Genomic DNA, 17,273 nt, shown 5'->3' on the forward strand with positions numbered 1-17,273 from the left:
ACAACAATAAAAAGACACACAAAAAACAATGGCTAAAGGTAAATGTTTTTATTATGTCATGCCATCCTCAATTTCTACCTTATTTATTCACTCATCACTAATTGGAATTTTACATGTAATTATTTTTATTTAGTTGTTTCATATTTTGAACATTTCTGACGGAAGGCTGCTGTACGACCCTGAGGAGGACAAAGGTCCGGTCTCAATTTGTTGGTCAATATTAACTTAATCTGATTTTCCATCTATAATGAAACTCTTTACAAATATTTTTTCATCTACTTACTTGCCTTTGATCATTTTTGATGGCCGCTCGCTCTTTTTATGCTGGGGCCCCTTTCACAATGAAGACAAGAAACCACATGTTGGACCCAGTCAATCTAGGAAACCTGCACCGTCAGAACGGCGTCTAGCACAGCCCGACTGAAATGGACGGTGGAAAAATGAGAGCAAGATAAATCGTTTCAAACATTTCGGCGCGTGTTCCACCTTAATTTAACCTACGTCGAGTACAACTCAGCTGGTTTAATCCAGGCAGGAAATAGTAATAACAAAGTATGATAGGGTTTGAGGGTCTTACCTGCACAGACTCCTTCCCTCATAACAAACCTTAATATCTGTCAGATACTCTAGCTGAGCACTTTATGAGCACTTCTTCTAGTAAAGACATGCTTTTGTTAATTGTGGGTATCCTTTGGGCCATTTCCACGCTGAAAGATTTGTCAGATTTTCAACAGAAGCCGACAAAAGCTGACAAGACTGACTGATATTTGAATTTGTTTAAACGTCCATTTCCAGCTGAAGAAAAATAGTCCCCAAGCATGATGCCTCTTCCACCATGCTTCAGTCTGGGTATGACAATAACTGTCTCGCTAAACTCTGTCCCATAGTACATATAATGTCTTGGAGTCCTTTTGACTCTGCAGAGGGATTTGATGTGAGATATGATGAAGACAACTTCATTAAAAGCCAACTTGGACCGTTATACTTTATTTATTTATAAATATAAACTTGTGATGTCAGTTTTTTTTTTAACTCTGTAAAAGAAAGGGACACAATCACACTTTTTGTTTTTGGGGTGTGTGTGCGTGTGTGAGCTCACTGAGGGAACTGACTCACAGCTACAGTAATTAGACATGATTCTGACTAAACCCAGAGCAAAGCTGGAGATAAAGATACAGAAGAAGATTTGTACAGGGATCGTGAAGACACAGTGATGATAAGGAGGAGGAGGAGTAGCAGTGGGCAGTTAGGAGGAGGAAGAGAAGGAGGAGGAGGAGGGAATCCATATGGGAAGGAGCAGCCCGCGGCTCCGCTGCAGTGAGACACAGAGACCGGAGGAGAGGACGAGGAGCCTCATTTCTGCCTGGAGATGAAAAAGTCTTTAATCACACACTGAGCTGTGGGACTTCATTTCGGTGCCGGCATGTATTTTGGTATGTAAACGCAGCATTAAGCTTTTACTCTCAAGGTTGGGGGGGGGGGAGGTTGTGGGGGATTGTTATTTTTTTATTTTTATGAAATCACAGCAGACTCACTTGTTGCATGCATCTTTTGATCTGCTGTCAGTTATACAAATGTCAGTTCGGTCTTTATGTTCCACTTTAAGTGCAACACGCAGAAATTTACGATGTAATTCAGAAAACATAGAGCCACAGTGTTCCTGTTAATGTCCTCAGCAGGATTTTACAAGTTGGTTGAATTGTGACAAAAAGTGTGGAAATGTATAAACTAACATTTCTTTTCTTTTGGTTGGTTGGTTCATTCTGAATTAACATAACGAGCGTGTGATCTGGATTCTGTCGTCTTCTGTCCATGTTTGTGCATTTCGCAACCTCATTTCTTCTCTGTAAAGTAAAATACCCAAGCACACACAATGCTACATGAACACACATGCGCGCCGTCAGCCAAAGGCAATCAGAGTAATGGCAGAGCGGATGGGTGTGTTGGCTGATTTTTGATGATGATGATGACGATGATTAAACTTGCACCCTGGTCCTGATTCAAGCTGCAATCAAGCTGGGAGAACATGTAAACTGGAGGCTGGACAATCAGAAACACAAACAGGACGCTTATCACGCTGGACCCTCTGGACTGGTTCTATGTGTGTGTGTGTGTGTGTGTGGGTGTGTGTGTGTGTGTGTGCGTGTGTGTGTGTATCTACAAACCTTCTGAGAGTTTCATCAAATACTTTGATGATAGGGTTCGTTATCTAACTACTTGCCTGTGCCAGAGAATTATTTTGATAAGACTTTAATAACTAAGGCTTTGAATAAAAATTTAAAAAAGAGAGAAGAAATGACTGAATGTACTCTAATGGAAGAAATGACAAACCTGTTCCAAAATAGTCGGTGTTGAATTAAAATGTAGTCTGCTGAGTATAAGCTATAAATCAGTGATATTTCTTGGATGAATCTTACCTTTGGTGAGCTCCTCCCTCTGCATCTCATGCCCAGATTTTTGTTGCTGCAAATAAAATAATGCTTTCACGGTTCAAACCCGTGTCTTTAAAGAATCGGTAATCAGTGTGGAATAATCCGTGTCGGCTTTTACCCATTTGCATGTTGTCATTTTCATGCATGATGCAATCTAGGGTGATTTTAATGCCAATAAAAACCAGATAACATATTTCTGTGTGTGTGCGTGTTTGCAGATTGAATGAAGGTTTCATAAATCACACTAATACCTTGTCACACTGTTGTGCATCTGCTTTTAGTTTTAACTGTGTAGGACGACGTGACACCAGAGGAAAAAATGCTTCAGTACAGCCTTACCCAAATTTAACCTGACCTCTCAAGACTCGTGGGATGAAAAACTTTGGATAGTACTTCTCTACTTCCTAGAGGAGGCTCATGTAGAACGTCAGTTTCATTCCCAGAGGGTTGGCTGATGTGAACATAAATATAGAAATAAGTACCACAAAATGTCAAAGCAAAAGTAACGTACCTAATTCTGATGACCCAGAAAAGTGAGAACCTCTGATACCAGTAGACATGCACTATTCAGAACAGGACGGACATACTTTCAAGACCTGACAGACAAAATCCCATCTTATTTCTTTGCTTTTCATTTTTAGCTACATAGCAGGTTTTCAATATCACAGCATACAGAGCGAGGTAGGAAACAACCCAGTTAAAGTCGAACCAGTGGTTAAGACTTAATTAAGCATTAATTTGGCATCAAATATGACAAAATGCATCAGTCTGTACATCTTAAATATTAAAAGCAAATAAAAACAGATGAGGCTGGGATTAAAACTAAACTTTACACAAATAAAAACAGGACGATTCAGTTTTAGGTATGTTAGCCATCCTTCAAAACATGTTTGTTAAATTTGGTTTAGTTTAGGGGGACTCCCCGGACAACCGCACCTTTTCCTGATAGTGTAGGAATCTGCAAATTGCAGCTGTAGCATTTAGCTGTTCAGACCCTCCTTTGTGTATCCCAGTGATTCTTACCAGATACGGCAGAACTCAGCTCCGTTTTTAAATGTAAAGGTGACAAAAAAGGACTGCTGCCATGCAACATCGTTTTATCATTAAATGTGTAAATATTTCATATTCAGTTGTTTACTTTTTAGTTTATATTACTTTTAAGGATTTTGCCCATACCCTGCTAAGCTGCACCTTAATCATGTTGCGATAATGAAAATCAAGGTATTTTATTTGATCTATTATCTCACATAATGTGACCAGAAGATATATATTCCTTGTTCTAAGACCTCAACGCCGTAATGAAACTTTGGTCACTAAAAACTACTTTTACAAAAGTAATAAGACTTTAGATATAAACTGCCTTGGAGGACTGCGTAGGTAGAGCAAATATGGTTTGCGGATTGTGCATAAATGGACAAAAACGCTAAAACGTAAAGGTTAAAGTTCAGCCTTTTCAAGTGCATCTCCTCGTCTCTTTTCTCTTCCCACTTAGCTCTCTCCGTTATCTTCATTTAAAACGGATCACTTAATCTTTGCTGCTTCCCTTCTGTGTCTCAGGTAATGTGTGCCACAGTCCCCTGCCGTCGCTGGCTCGTCCCACGCTGGGCAGGACCCAGCCCTCCCCTGACCCAAAGGCCCTCCTCCCCTTCCATCTGCTGCCTGGATTCACCGATGTGAGTACCGTCAGTCACTGTTGGGTGGTGGGAACGGGCTGTCACTGAATCCATTCCCCCTCGTCCCCTCCATCGAGCCGGTTTTGTTTTTCCATTTAGCTTCCAGGTTTAGTTTGTCTGCGTGGAGGTAAATGTTTAATATAAGCGCGCTGCCTACACCTTTCCAAATATATCACCTGTGATGCGGAGAGCGGTGACATTTCCACACAACCTGGGGGGCGTCAAGAGCTGCTTCCTTGGTATTCTTCATGCAGAGCGTTTCTCCGAGCTGTCTGCCTCCGTGTTTGTGAAGGGTGAAGGTGGAGGAAACGAATGCGGACCCGGTCCGGGCTCGGAGGAGACGGACCGTGTTTCATATCTTAATGTAATCCTGCCTGCTTAAATTATCCATGAAATCCAGTTTTTTTTTTTTTAAATAGAGTATTAAAGATGAAAACGTTTGCATTAAACCAGATTCTACGTCTGTCGTGTTCCCAGCATTTGACACAGTGGTTTTCACAGACACAGTAATGCATGTAGGTTTGTGTATTTTCCAAGCTGTCAGCATGCAGTGAGATATATTCATTCTGCACCTGTTTAGGCTCACACTGTATATCTGCTTTAACTATATTCTGGAAAAGCCAATCTGCCTGGAAATAAGATATTTGTTTAGGTCTAAGCTCATTTCTGCTGTCTTACCTTCTCCTTTATCTCTTTTACTCTTGGAAGCCAATACATTTTGCACTTTGTGCCTCCTGACTCATTCTCAGTCCCCTCACCTTCAGACATTTCACCTCCCTCCTTCTTCCTCGTTTAGTTTAGATATTTTTTTTTCCGTTTTTCTACTTTAGTATGATAAATTGGAATAAAGATAAGTTCTTTCAAAGTTTTAATACCAGACTCCCCAGTGATGCAACGTACAAATATATTTCTTTCTTAAAAATACTCCTGTTGATTTTTTCTTTTTCTTTTTTTTTTTGTTGAACCCCATCTGACCTTTCATTTGATTTCACCCCAGCTCTTCTTCGAGGCTGCAGATTTGGGTACAAACACATCAGTCACATCAGTCATTGCAGTCTTTCATTTTGGTTTCTAGCTGTAATTTTAACTGTAACTTGTTTATTTATTTATTTTTTTTTTTACGGTTGTGTCACCGTAGGTATTTTCAATTTCTATGACCGAAATTGAGAAATTTCTGAAATGTGTGAAAAGAAAAGCGTCAAACATGCTAACCTTCATTTGGTACTGACTCAAAGAAAAAAAAAAGAAAAAAAGAGTTGACCTGCATATTTAAACACACACGAGCCTGAACTGGAGAAGTTGATTATTGATTTAGCACAATCAGCAGAAATCGTCAACTTTCTTCTACTAAAAGAGGAAACACAGAGAGTTAAACGTACCGTGAAAGAAAACCAAACATTAATTTTATATTCTCAAATAGCTGCAGTCACTTCTGACCGTTTGCTCCATGCTGTAGTGACCCACGACATGAACTGTGCTGTGTCTCTGTCTCTCACCTCTGGGTTATTGCTTCCCTTTAATCCAAGAATGCCATTGTTTCATAATCTGGAGCCAAAAAAGTGTTTCCAACTGGAAGCCTTGCAATAAGTTTCCTTCACACTGGTTTACTTCCCACAAAGTTTATCCTGGTGTCCTGCTTAGATGAATTTTGTAGCAAAACTGTTTACTCCATTCTTTCATGTGTACGTGTGTGTGTGTGTGCGTTTGTTTGTAATACCTTGGGGGACGATTTTCCTGACACATACTACGTTGTGGGGACCAACTGCTCTTTGGTCCCCACAAGGGGAAACCATGTTTATGGGTCAGGGGTTAGAGTTAGGACTAAGGTGTGAATTGAGTTTTGGTTAGGGTTAGGAAAAGGGTAAGGGTAAAGTTTAGGCTGTAGAAATGAATGGAAGTCAATGGAAAGTCCCCACAAAGACAGCTACGCAAACATGTGTGTGTGTGTGTGCGTGCGTGCGTGTGGGCGTGTGTGTGCGTGTGTGTGTGTGCATGAGTTGGCACAAACCTGACACCTATCCATTCAACATTAGAAACATCTTTTTTTGTCAAGCAAAGGAAGCCACCCTTCACATGTCAATCAAGGGAAACACTGTAATGTTACTTTATTTAAACATAAATAAAGACCTGTATGAATGTGTTTCATCTCCATTCTGATTAAAGACACTGAAGGCTAAAGCAGAAAAAGCAGAAGAACGAATGTAGTTTTCCTTGAGTAAATTAAATTAAACTGAGTTGGCATGCCGGTGACCTGAGCCAGTGTGCATTTTTGCACATCTAAAGCTTTTATTTTCCCTTCAGTGAAGATGTCATGGGCATCAGTCTGCCTATATTGATGTGGAGGTTTTTCTTTGGTAGACATTTGGTTTGAGTGCGTTTGAGCTCTGGGTCGAGCTCTTACATCGGCTTGTGTTTCTATTTTTTATTTTAGCTGGAGCAGAAAATTGATTCCAAGAAAATTAGGATGTAATTCTCTCAAAAGAAAGAAGAAAGAGACAAACTAATTCATGTCGTTTTGATGTCAGGAGTTCATGCACAGCTGTCGTGGTGATCCGCAATAAACTGTGGACTATTCGTCATCATAAATGTTGGATCCTGATTATGATCCAGCTATAAAAAAAAAAAGAAAAAAAGTCTGCTTTGTTTCACCAGAACAAATGTTTCAGCTTCAACCGGCACCCTGGAGCTGAACACGTCTGACAAGCTGCCGCTGCAGAGTGTCAGCGGGTCTGGAGAAAGACAGAGCTGATTGTAATTGATGCTATGTGCTACGTGTGACGTCTTCATTCTGGGGATTTGTATTTGCAGGTGATGTGATTTCTGTGTGCGTTTTTGTACGAGGACATGAGCAAAAAGGGCGAACTGGCTTTGCCACAGGTGCTTGTCGGCTATGAAGAGCATGTAAGGAGTTGAGGGTAGGAGAGCGAGACCACTGGGATGCAGGAAGGTGATTTTAATCAGATGGAAGCTAAGGGAGAGTTTAGAGGTGAGCAGATGGAGAGGCGGAGTGGGAAACGTGTGATCAGAGGTGAAAGAACTGCAGGAGCTCTGATGTTCAGTCTCTTCCAGAAACACAAACACCACACCCACAGCTGCTTGAAATGTTTTTAAAGTAACATCCTGGATTCTTGTTGTCTTACTTTGCTTTTTCAGGAGTAACACACACACACACACGCACCCCCCCACCCCCCACCACACACACACACAAATAATCTTCATGTGGGAGAGTGAGAAAACAGTGAGGACAGATACGCATTCCAGTGCCGCCGCTGTCTACGAAAATCAAAAGCAATCGGAGAGATTACACATACACACATTCTGTTTTTCATGTCTGAGCAGGAATTTAGCTAAAATCCCTGCAGCTGTTCTCTGTTCCTGGAGCTAACAGAACAACCTGACTGACCCGTACCAATGTCCAGTTTAAATAAAATCATGTTTTTTTGTTTTTATTAAAGTAACATAGTTTCACATAGAAACGTTCTAAAAACTATCCGCCCTGGATGTTGTTATTCAGCAGGGGGAAAAGCCCCTCGAGAAATGACTGTTTCCAACTAAATCACTTGCTGTAAAATGAATGCAACTTAACTTTTGATCAACTATTTTCTGTTTAAGAAGTGACTTGACATGGAAACCAATTTCTCTTGGCACTTCTTCAAAATAGGACATACCATTTAAGGCAGATGCTTGTTTATCAGTGCTGGGAAATGATATTTGCCCCCACAGATTACTTCTGTCTTTGTAAGTTGGTCATGTTTAAAATATGTCACTATGAAATTTTTATCAGAGCCAGAAAACGTAAGTAAATATGGAAAAGTAGATTTAAAACAATTGGTTTAAGCCAACCAATATCAGTGTTTCTGATTTGTAGATAACGACTCATCAAGATTTACTGAATTAATCATCCCGAGAAATGACCACTTCACCAATGACATTTCTCATGTATTTTCTGTGTGTTTTCTTTTATGATAGTGATATTTTTGATTTTATGGATGCATCAGTAAGCTGGCCTTGTGAAACCAAACCGTTTATACAGTTAATTCATGACTTGACAAGGAGAGAAATGATGTTTTCTTAAAGGGGCAGGTCGTTTTGGACAGCTTTTCTCCCTTAAAAATGAAGTAGTCATTTGAAAACTGTTTACTTGAGTTATCTTTGTCTGGTGTGCAAAGTTATGCAATGACATTTAACTTTGACAAAAACAGAGGAAATCTGTAAAGTGGTATTTCACAACAATTCCAGCAAGAACCTTGCTACTTGCCTGAACCTGCTCAAGTCTCAAGCCAGAGCTATAAATAAAATGTTTAACAGCTGGGGCAGTAAAATACAAGGCAATACATTTTTTTTTTCATTTGGTACAAATAGTACAGAAGTGGGTACATAAACAAAACTGCAATAAAAGGTTCATTAATTTAAAGTTTCAAACACCTATTTGCCATCTCAATAAGTTTGGAACCTGTTCTATAATAACTGCTCAAGTTTTTTTCCTGCCTAATGGTTCATTTTACATCATTCCTGGTGTCGAAAAACATTACTTATTTCCAGTAGTGCCTTGAGATGTTTAGATATTGACAAAAAGCGTAAACACGAGCATTTGAGAGAAAAATTTAAGAGATTTACTTGTGGAGTAAAAGAGCGATGATGAAAGATCTGGGATTTCATCATTAAGTTATTGATTTTCTGATGTTTGTAAAGCAACACAAACATTTCTGCACAAATGTTCCTCCTGTCTTCAAATAATAATTTCTGACGCTGTTCCTGAACCAGGCACTCCTGCAGGTTTAAAAGGTTGCAGTAAAAATAAGCTTGTTCTTTTTTTTTTTAATAGCTTACAGAAGCTGTGGTCAGCACGGCTTCGTGGAGGTCCAAATGGACTCCAACCAAGTCCTGAAGGAAAACAGTCTCTGGGCATCTTTAGACAATTTTAAATTAAGACCCAGATCTCTGAATATTATGTGGCCGTACTTTCTTTTGAAGCTTTACGAAGTATCTAGAATGGATTTGGCACATTGTGGCTGAACTATTTAGACTTGTTTTGCCATCTTGAGCTACCATAGTCCAGTTCTTTAGATCTATTTGATGCAATCTGGGCTGATTAGAGAGATTTTCTTGTGAAACACACTAAACAGAGGGCCATTTTACTCTGTTATCCCACACAGTTTTTTTTTTTTTTTTTTAAATTGCAGTTTGTAATGAATTCCTGAAACTAGTGCATCAGGATGTGGACGATTTTTAGGATACAGTGGTTTTCCTCCAATCCCTGTAGATCATTGTCCCTTGAGAGGAAATTTTGCTACTGGAAAAAATGAGATTCTGTTGCTTTTTCTCCTATAGGAGAAACACTACTAATAGCAAAAAGGCTGGTTTTTATTAGTTTGTCATGGCATCCAGAGTGTTGTTTCCAACAACAGCAGCGTAGTAGTGTTCAAATTTCCATCCTTACATGCAGTCCAATGGGCAGAGGTCTCTTTAAATGAAGTTGGAGTGTGCAAGTATCTCACGCTGAAGCTGAACTTTGTGATCTTGGTAAAGTGCAAAGAGAGTAATACAGCCAAGTCAGGAGACTAAGATCTTTGTCTTTTTTTTGTGAAACTACCAAGAACATCAGTGAACAGTAATTTTCAGGACTTTCAGGACTTCCTGGACTCGATAGGATTGAGGTCTGAACTTTGACTAGGTCATTCTATCAGAAACATGCTTTGATCTAAACTATCTCATTGTGGCTCTGCCTGAATGGTTGGTGTCGTTTCTATTCCAGACTCTCTTGCCTCCTCAGGATTTCTACTGTAGCTCTATTCACTATGTTATCAACTTCACTGTTAAAGAAAACATTCCCACAGCATGATTCTGCCACTGTCAGGTGTCAAGGTGGGGATGGTCTGTTCAGGGTGATGGTCAGTGTTGACTTTCTGCCACACACTGTCTTTTGCAGGCAAAACCTGAGCCACCTGTTACCATGAACCTATAGTCAGCGTGTTAACTTGGAGCAGACAACATGTAAAGAAATAATTCTTAATAAGCTGCAGCTACAATTAAATCTAAAGATAAAATGCATACATTTCGTCTCGTAGATCAATGATGCTTTTTTTGTTGTTGTTGTACATTTTGCTCAGTTGTTACGTTTTTGTTATGTGAAAATACTGTGATGATTTGGTTTTGCTTCAAAGATCTGAATTAATCTGTAGAGAATAAAGCAGCCAATAAATATCTGCTCATAATATAATTTTACTGCTGCAGTTCATGTCTGAGTTTACTGTCATATTTCAGTCACTTTAGAAATCCAAGCCATGTGCTCAGGTATGTGAGTCACTAGAACTCATTGCCCCCTGCCGTTTTATATTAAGACCAAAACCGAGCTTCTCCACCGCACCGTAAAGGTTACAGAAGGAGGGTTCGGTCTGCATGGCTTAGCTAAAGGCCGTTTCCTTAAATGAAGAGCCCACAAACTTCAGTTTATTGAGGCTTTATGCAAAGAAAAGGAGCGAGACCTGAAAACGTGGCTCATGTTCTTCGGAACCAGACAACCCAGGTTGCTAAAAGATGCTCCGTGTTTGGTTCGTTTCAGGTCCAGAACCAGGTGTTCTAGCCTGACAGTGACAGGCTCTGACTGCTGTTTATTTTGTGTATTTGGTGAATTAACATATTCCACCCATATTTATTGGCACCAAAGGTAAAGAAATGCAAACAAATCTTTTATTGCAGTAGCATAGTTTTTTCTTCTTTTTTTTTTTAGGGGGGACTTAATTTAATAAATGGTTGATTTTTACTAAATCGTTTGTTGTTACACTTTATGGTCCCTCTGTTGGTAGTGTTTTTGCAACCTCTTCTTGCTGGTATGAGAGTACTTAATCTACTCTATTTTACATCTCCTTACCACAACATCCATTAAGGTTTATTGATAGGGAGCATAACATGGTTTCCACATATTTGTTGGTTGTTTTAGTCCAGGGCTGCATAGTGTCAAGTAGCTCTTGGGTTCAAATTTCAACTGGTTCCGATCTGCAAGCAGTGTACCTCCAGTCCAACAAAGTGAGGGGTTAGATTGGTTAATTCTCTAAACTGACTATGCACAGATTGCCAGGACAATGGGTGAATGGATGAAAGTTCACTAAAACCCATCAGAGTTTGTTTTACACGCACAAACCCTTTTACGCACACACAGATGTTTTGAGACCATTTTCACTCCATACTAAACCAACATTTTGGTGATGTCAAGATGCCACCAGTTCTCTAGAAGTGAATCTCTAGATTATCTTTACTTTCTCTACCATCATGCTCAGGATAAACTAAAGTCCACATCCAGCTTGTCACAGTTCCTGTTTAGTTCAGACTTTTAAATTCTTGCTCTGATTGCAAATATTAGTAGGTTATATTTAGTCAATTTTCTTGAAGCCATTTCTTGACTTATGAAGATGAACACAAATCATATCCCTGCCTTACTTGATTCTAAATATAAAATGTTTTAGCTCATGGAAATTCACAGTAGTGTTAATAAATGAGGGACTGGTGATTTTGTTTTTCCTAGTGAATAAATCAACTCAAAGGCTGTATTGGATAAACCTTTCGTGTAAGATTGTGCTCTTGGAATAAATCTATTTTAAAAGTTGTAACATCTTTTTCAGGGAAAACTATTCTTATGGGCATTTGGATCAAATCAGGCACATTTGTTGCCAAAGGACCGAAAGCTAAACATCACAGAGAGCATATTAAAAAGATTTATGTGAACATGCCGATGTTCATTTCTTTTCAGCACACTAAAAAAGGTGAGAACCTGAGAACAGACTGACCTGCTGTAAATCCAATCTTCTCGGTTTATCGACTGCCGAGTTTTAAGCTTGAAGGTGCTGGAGGTTAAATAAATGTAATGTGCGATGTGCAATTTTGAATACGATGTGCAATGTTACAGATGCTAATGTGCTTTTTTGATTTTGCTTTTTTGATTTCACATTTCCTAAAAGGATCATATAACAGCAAAATTAAAACAGTTTTTATCATCCTTCCGGCAACGCGAGTCAGATTTCAAGCGTTTATTATCTGTTGCAGCAGATGGATCATCTCCACAAAGCTCTGATTAGCCCATGCTTCGGGTTAACTTCACCCCTGAAGAGGAAGCCCGGCTCCTGCGGCGTTTGTCGAGTGAGATTCAACTCTGAGGTGGGTGGTGTCTCGAGGGAAACGTTCACTTTCAGCTGTTGCTCCTGTGCCGTCTTTTGCTTTTTCCACACACACCCCTTTTATGACAGTTGAACGGCTGAAGAGACCTGCCCTTGATTCAAGGCCGTTTGACTGGATCTGGGGAAGGTTAGCTGCCTTATGCAATGTCTGATTGACTGAGGAGCACATGTAGCGTCTGCCTTTCAAAAGAAAGCATTTGTAGAATTAACCAGACATTTTAGAGGGTTTTTGAGGTCAAGAGCTGCAGAATTTCAGGAATTAAGGGGTAAAACTTAGAAAGCTGTGATAATCTGACACTGTTCACCTAGAATTTACAACTAAAGCTGATAATAGCAAAGGTTACTGCATATTTGTTGCACAGAGTCTCAGGAAACTTTTAAAGCTGCAGTATGTAACTTATTAAAAAATGTTTTTTTTTGTTTGTTTGTTTTTTACAGTTGTTAAACCTGTCACCTGTCAGATAATCTGTGAAAATAACCAAGCTCCTCTGCCTTCTCTCTAACTACAGAATATACGGCTCAAAATAAGAAATACACTGCTTGTCAGAAACGACCAATCATAACCAGGAGGAAGATCTTAGCGCTGTCGATCATGCTCATGTAGTAAATGCTCACATTCTCCCCCTCTCTCGCTGCTACGCTACAACTTCTCTGAGCCAGCCACAAATGCCCAGCACATACATGAGTGTGATTGACAACACTGATCTTCTTCATGGTTCTTATTGGATGTTTTAGAGTAGAAGTGGTGACTTTCTGCAGATGGTAATAGTAGAACTGAGAGAAGGCAGAGGAGCTTCATTTTTTTCACAGATTGTATGTCTTGTACTATAATGGCATTACAAAGTGACAGTTTTGACAAATAAAAAAAAAAATCTTTTTTTTTATTATAAAAGTTCCATACTTTTATCAAAATTCTATGTATTTTACTGTGATTTTTTTTAGAGCTTTAAGTGAAGAAGTAGCATCTGTGAAGACCAAGGAACCGACACAGAGAAGCTTAAAACAATGTCAAGGCTATAAAACAATATCCTAAACTTTGAATGTCTCACGGAGCTCAGCCCAATCCATCATCTGACATCACAGAGTGAAAATGGCACAAGTGCAAAACTACCAAGAGCTGGGCATCAATCTAAGCCAACTAGCAGAGCAAGGAGGACATTAATCAAAGAAGCAGCAATGAGGCCTATGGTAACCCTAGCTGCAGAGGTCCACAGCTCACGAAGGAGAATCTGTTTGCTGTTCGGCGACTGGCTCTGAACTGTAAAAATCTTCCTTTTAGTCAAGAGTAAAAATAAGTAATCCATAAGAAGTCCCGTTCGCAGTTTGTCACAATGTAGATGACACAGCAAACAAATGAAAGAAGGCGATCTGGTTAGATGAAGCCAAAGCTGAAAGTACCAAAGAGTGTGTGTGAAAGAAATATAACACTGCCTATCACCATAAACACCCTCCCTCCCCCCACCACCACCATTAAACATAGAGAAGGCAGCATCATGCTGTGATAATGTTTTTCTTCAGTGATGCTGGTGAGAATTGATGGGGAAATGAATGGTTGTAAATACAGGAGATTCCTGGAAGAAAACTGTTTAGAGGCTGCAAAAGATTGGGGAAGAGGTTCGCCCTCCAGCAAGAGAGCAACCCCCAACACGCAGACAGATTTACAGTGGAATGGTATAAAACAAACCATATTTGTTTCCTGAAATGTCTTAGTCCAAGCCTAAATCAAATTGAGAATCTATGACTTGAAAATGTATGTTCACAGAAAGTCTCTCCACACAGACTGTGCTTGAGCCATTGTGTAATGGAAAATATTACATAAAAAAAAAAACTCTCGGTCTTTTATGTGCAACACCAGTAGAAACACTCCTGGAAAGATTTGCAGCTGTAAATTTAGAAAAGCCTGGTTATGTTGAACCAGGAGGTGAAAATAAAAAGATGCCGCAGTTTTCCATTTAAAAAAAAACATGGATTGCCTGTTTTATTGTCCTTCCTGCATTCTAACATTGACGTGCGTAGTTCTAAGTTGATAAAAAAAATGTCCAGGGGCATTAATACTTTTGCAAATCCCTGTACTTGTAACCTAGTTTCTGCATGTCATGCGACTACGGGAGTGAAGGATTCCTCATGTAAAGTGTTGCAGTGTGAAAGGATCTGTGCTGGTTTTTTTTGCTTACTTCTTATGTTTCTATGCTTTCTCTCACAACACACAGGCTCAGGCGTCCTCTCACTACAGTGGCACGAGGCATGCGAAAAGACTCAAAGCTCTGGACGCCCCAGATCCAAAGATCAAGACCTTCGAACCAGTCACCAAGGAAACCACATCACAAATCCTCTCGTCATCCTGCTCACAGCCCTCTGGCTCCGACACAACATCAGAAGGTGTGTCTGAAGGCAGGCACGCTCCTCCATGCTTTCGTGTATGTGCGCATGGACTCCACTTATATGACAGAGTTAGATATATGAACATGGAGCTTGAATCTTCTCTTCTCAGTCACGACTTGGAACTCTTTGATGTGAGAACCCTCCTGCTGCGTTGGGTTGCACAGCGAGCAGATTAAAGGTTGAGCATTATCCTCTCCTCCGTCTTCGTGTCTACATTTTCTGACCTCATTCAGTGGCCTCCTGAGATCAAAAGCACATTGAAAAATGCTTTGAATGCGATCTGTGGGCAGCCGTACAGCGCGCCCTGTAGCGTACGCGCATCTGGAGGCACGTCGGCATTACTGTGGAGGTGTGTCGGAGCATTAACCGCTTTCCACAGCATGTGTGTTTTGTTTAGTGTTTTTTGGCCCATGCTGATGCCTTTGTGTAGGTGTTGAGAAACAAAAGCAGTAGGTTTCACCAGGCTTAAAAAAAAACGAGAGAGATTGTGCATCCCATTCCTAACCCCGCAAAAGTAGTTTTTGGTGTTTGAGAGTGAATGAAAGAACCTTTTCAGGCTGGAGTTTGCTTTAGGTTTGAGCGCTTGAATATCTAGACGAAGGGAAATCGGTGAGAACAAACACACACTCACTCGGCTAGGCTGGGCTAATCATAGTTAATAGCATTGAGTGATTCTGTTAAATCAGCCTGTGCTCCTCGAGGACCAGGTGGTTTTCACTAAAGATAACAGAGCCAGCTAATCTGTATGTAGAACTGTCAATTAAAGAGCCTTCAGACAGATCCGAGGGGAAATAATTGAGTGTTGCGCGGCAAGAGGAGTTGATAATGCTCATAATCGCCTTTTGCCTGGTGAGTTTTTAGCTTTCGTCTGGAAAGAAAAAGTAATTTTGACTGGTGTTTCAGGGAACTGTCGGAGACCAGAGATTTTAAAGACAAAAGAGGACGAGTTCACGGGTACACGAGCAGCAAGTCAATTAAAGCATCAGCCAAATCCGTAAATCTGGACTTAGAAATTGACTATTATACTCAGGTTAAAGATGTAACATATCATGATACACCATATAGCTTTCCAATCAACCACTCTTCCATATTTATCAATCAGTTACATTTCTAGAGACGAGAACTTTATTTGACTTATCCAAATGCAATGAGACAACGGCCAAGAGCTACTAATCTAATGAAACTGATTGGTTGTTTCATTAGATTAGACTATCTAATGAAAGACTATTGATCGTCCGTGATCTGTTCATCTGTTCATTTACTAAAAAGTTTGAGTGGACAAACTTATTTCCACACAAATATCAGTGTTTAATCAAAAATTAATAAGACACTAAAAGAGATATAAAACTTGAAAGTTTCTTCATCCAAAGTCACTTCTAGTGGATGAAGAAATATATCAAATATATCAAAATGTGTTATTTTGATATATTTGCCATAAATACCCCACAGTCTCTCAAATCTTCAGAATAAACAGAGAAAGTAAAAACATTTATCATAATTTACTCAGAAAAAAGATATCAGCCAAAAATCTTAACAGATACAGTTTGATTTTTCATGCAAGTTCACACTGTTTTAATAAAATTAGATGAAACATGATGTGGGATTTCAGCTTGCTCGTCATTCAGATCCAAAGTGTTAAATCTCGACATTAGTGTGAAGTTGTTTTTTTTTTAAAGTATTTTCTTCTGCTGTAAGGATGCGTGATGGCCAGTGTGCGTCTCAGTGTCATCTTACACTTCTTTATGCTTCATCTATATCCCTTTAAGCCGTCTCTTTGAGTAACCACGTCTCTTCTCTTGAATTTCTGATTTTAGACCCCTCGGCCCCAAACTCTACTTCAGACGCAACATCGTTAAGCGGCGGTCTCGCTGAAACAACAAAAGAGCCCACCAGCCACTCCCTGCCAGCCAGTCCGAGGACAGCCGAGAAAGATGGCGAAGCCGAGACTCCAGATCCAGAGACAGAGGAAGAGAAAGCGAAACGACTTCTCTACTGCTCCCTCTGCAAGGTGGCTGTGAACTCTGCCTCTCAGCTCCAGGCTCACAACAGCGGTAAGAAACAGTGAGTGTGTCGTCAAGCGCTACCTTTGTGCGTCGTGTTTGAGCCGTTGCGCCACGTGTGCTCAGGTACGAAGCACAAAACGATGCTCGAGGCCAGAAGCGGCGATGGAGCCATTAAGTCTTTTCCAAGGATAGGAGTCAAATCCAAGATGGCCGCTCCGTCCGAGCCGTCAACTGGACTCCAAAACAAAACTTTTCATTGCGAGATCTGCGACGTGCACGTCAACTCGGAGACTCAGCTCAAACAGGTGAGCTGTGCTGCTACGTGGAGGCAAATTTTTACACATTCAAGCTCTAAACACTTTTAAATTAGTAACTTCAGGGCTGCCTGGTGCAATAAAACCGCAAAATAAGCAAACAGGTGTGAAGGTGTTGTGGGTTTTAGGTGCTCGAATATAAAGAAAAACATGTCAAACAATAACATGAAGTGTTGTCATATTGTTATCTACGGAAGCGCATTGCTATCACGCAGGAAAAAAAAAATTCGAGCGCTATCACGTTATAACGTGATACGTATCTTGTTAAAACGTGATACATATCACGTTATAACGTGAT

At 40.0% G+C, this 17,273-nt stretch overlaps 1 protein-coding gene across 4 annotated transcripts in view; it reads left to right on the top strand.

The window, feature by feature from the left end:
* Positions 1-1,129: 1,129 nt before the first annotated feature.
* Positions 1,130-17,273, top strand: part of LOC103472352 (zinc finger protein 385D) — a 24,194-nt gene continuing 8,050 nt past the window's right edge. The window contains exons 1-6 of one of the 4 annotated variants that reach the window (XM_017307548.1): positions 1,130-1,433; positions 3,990-4,105; positions 12,146-12,256; positions 14,487-14,655; positions 16,473-16,709; positions 16,785-16,966. In XM_017307548.1, coding sequence (XP_017163037.1) covers positions 1,424-1,433; positions 3,990-4,105; positions 12,146-12,256; positions 14,487-14,655; positions 16,473-16,709; positions 16,785-16,966 — 825 coding nt within the window. In that variant the 5' untranslated portion in view covers positions 1,130-1,423. The remainder of the gene's footprint in view (positions 1,434-3,989; positions 4,106-12,145; positions 12,257-14,486; positions 14,656-16,472; positions 16,710-16,784; positions 16,967-17,273) is intronic. The other 3 variants (XM_008421949.2, XM_008421950.2, XM_017307549.1) reach the window with 3 other exon arrangements.

This window comes from Poecilia reticulata, linkage group LG11, assembly GCF_000633615.1.
Source record: "Poecilia reticulata strain Guanapo linkage group LG11, Guppy_female_1.0+MT, whole genome shotgun sequence".
Taxonomy (NCBI): Eukaryota; Metazoa; Chordata; class Actinopteri; order Cyprinodontiformes; family Poeciliidae; genus Poecilia; species Poecilia reticulata.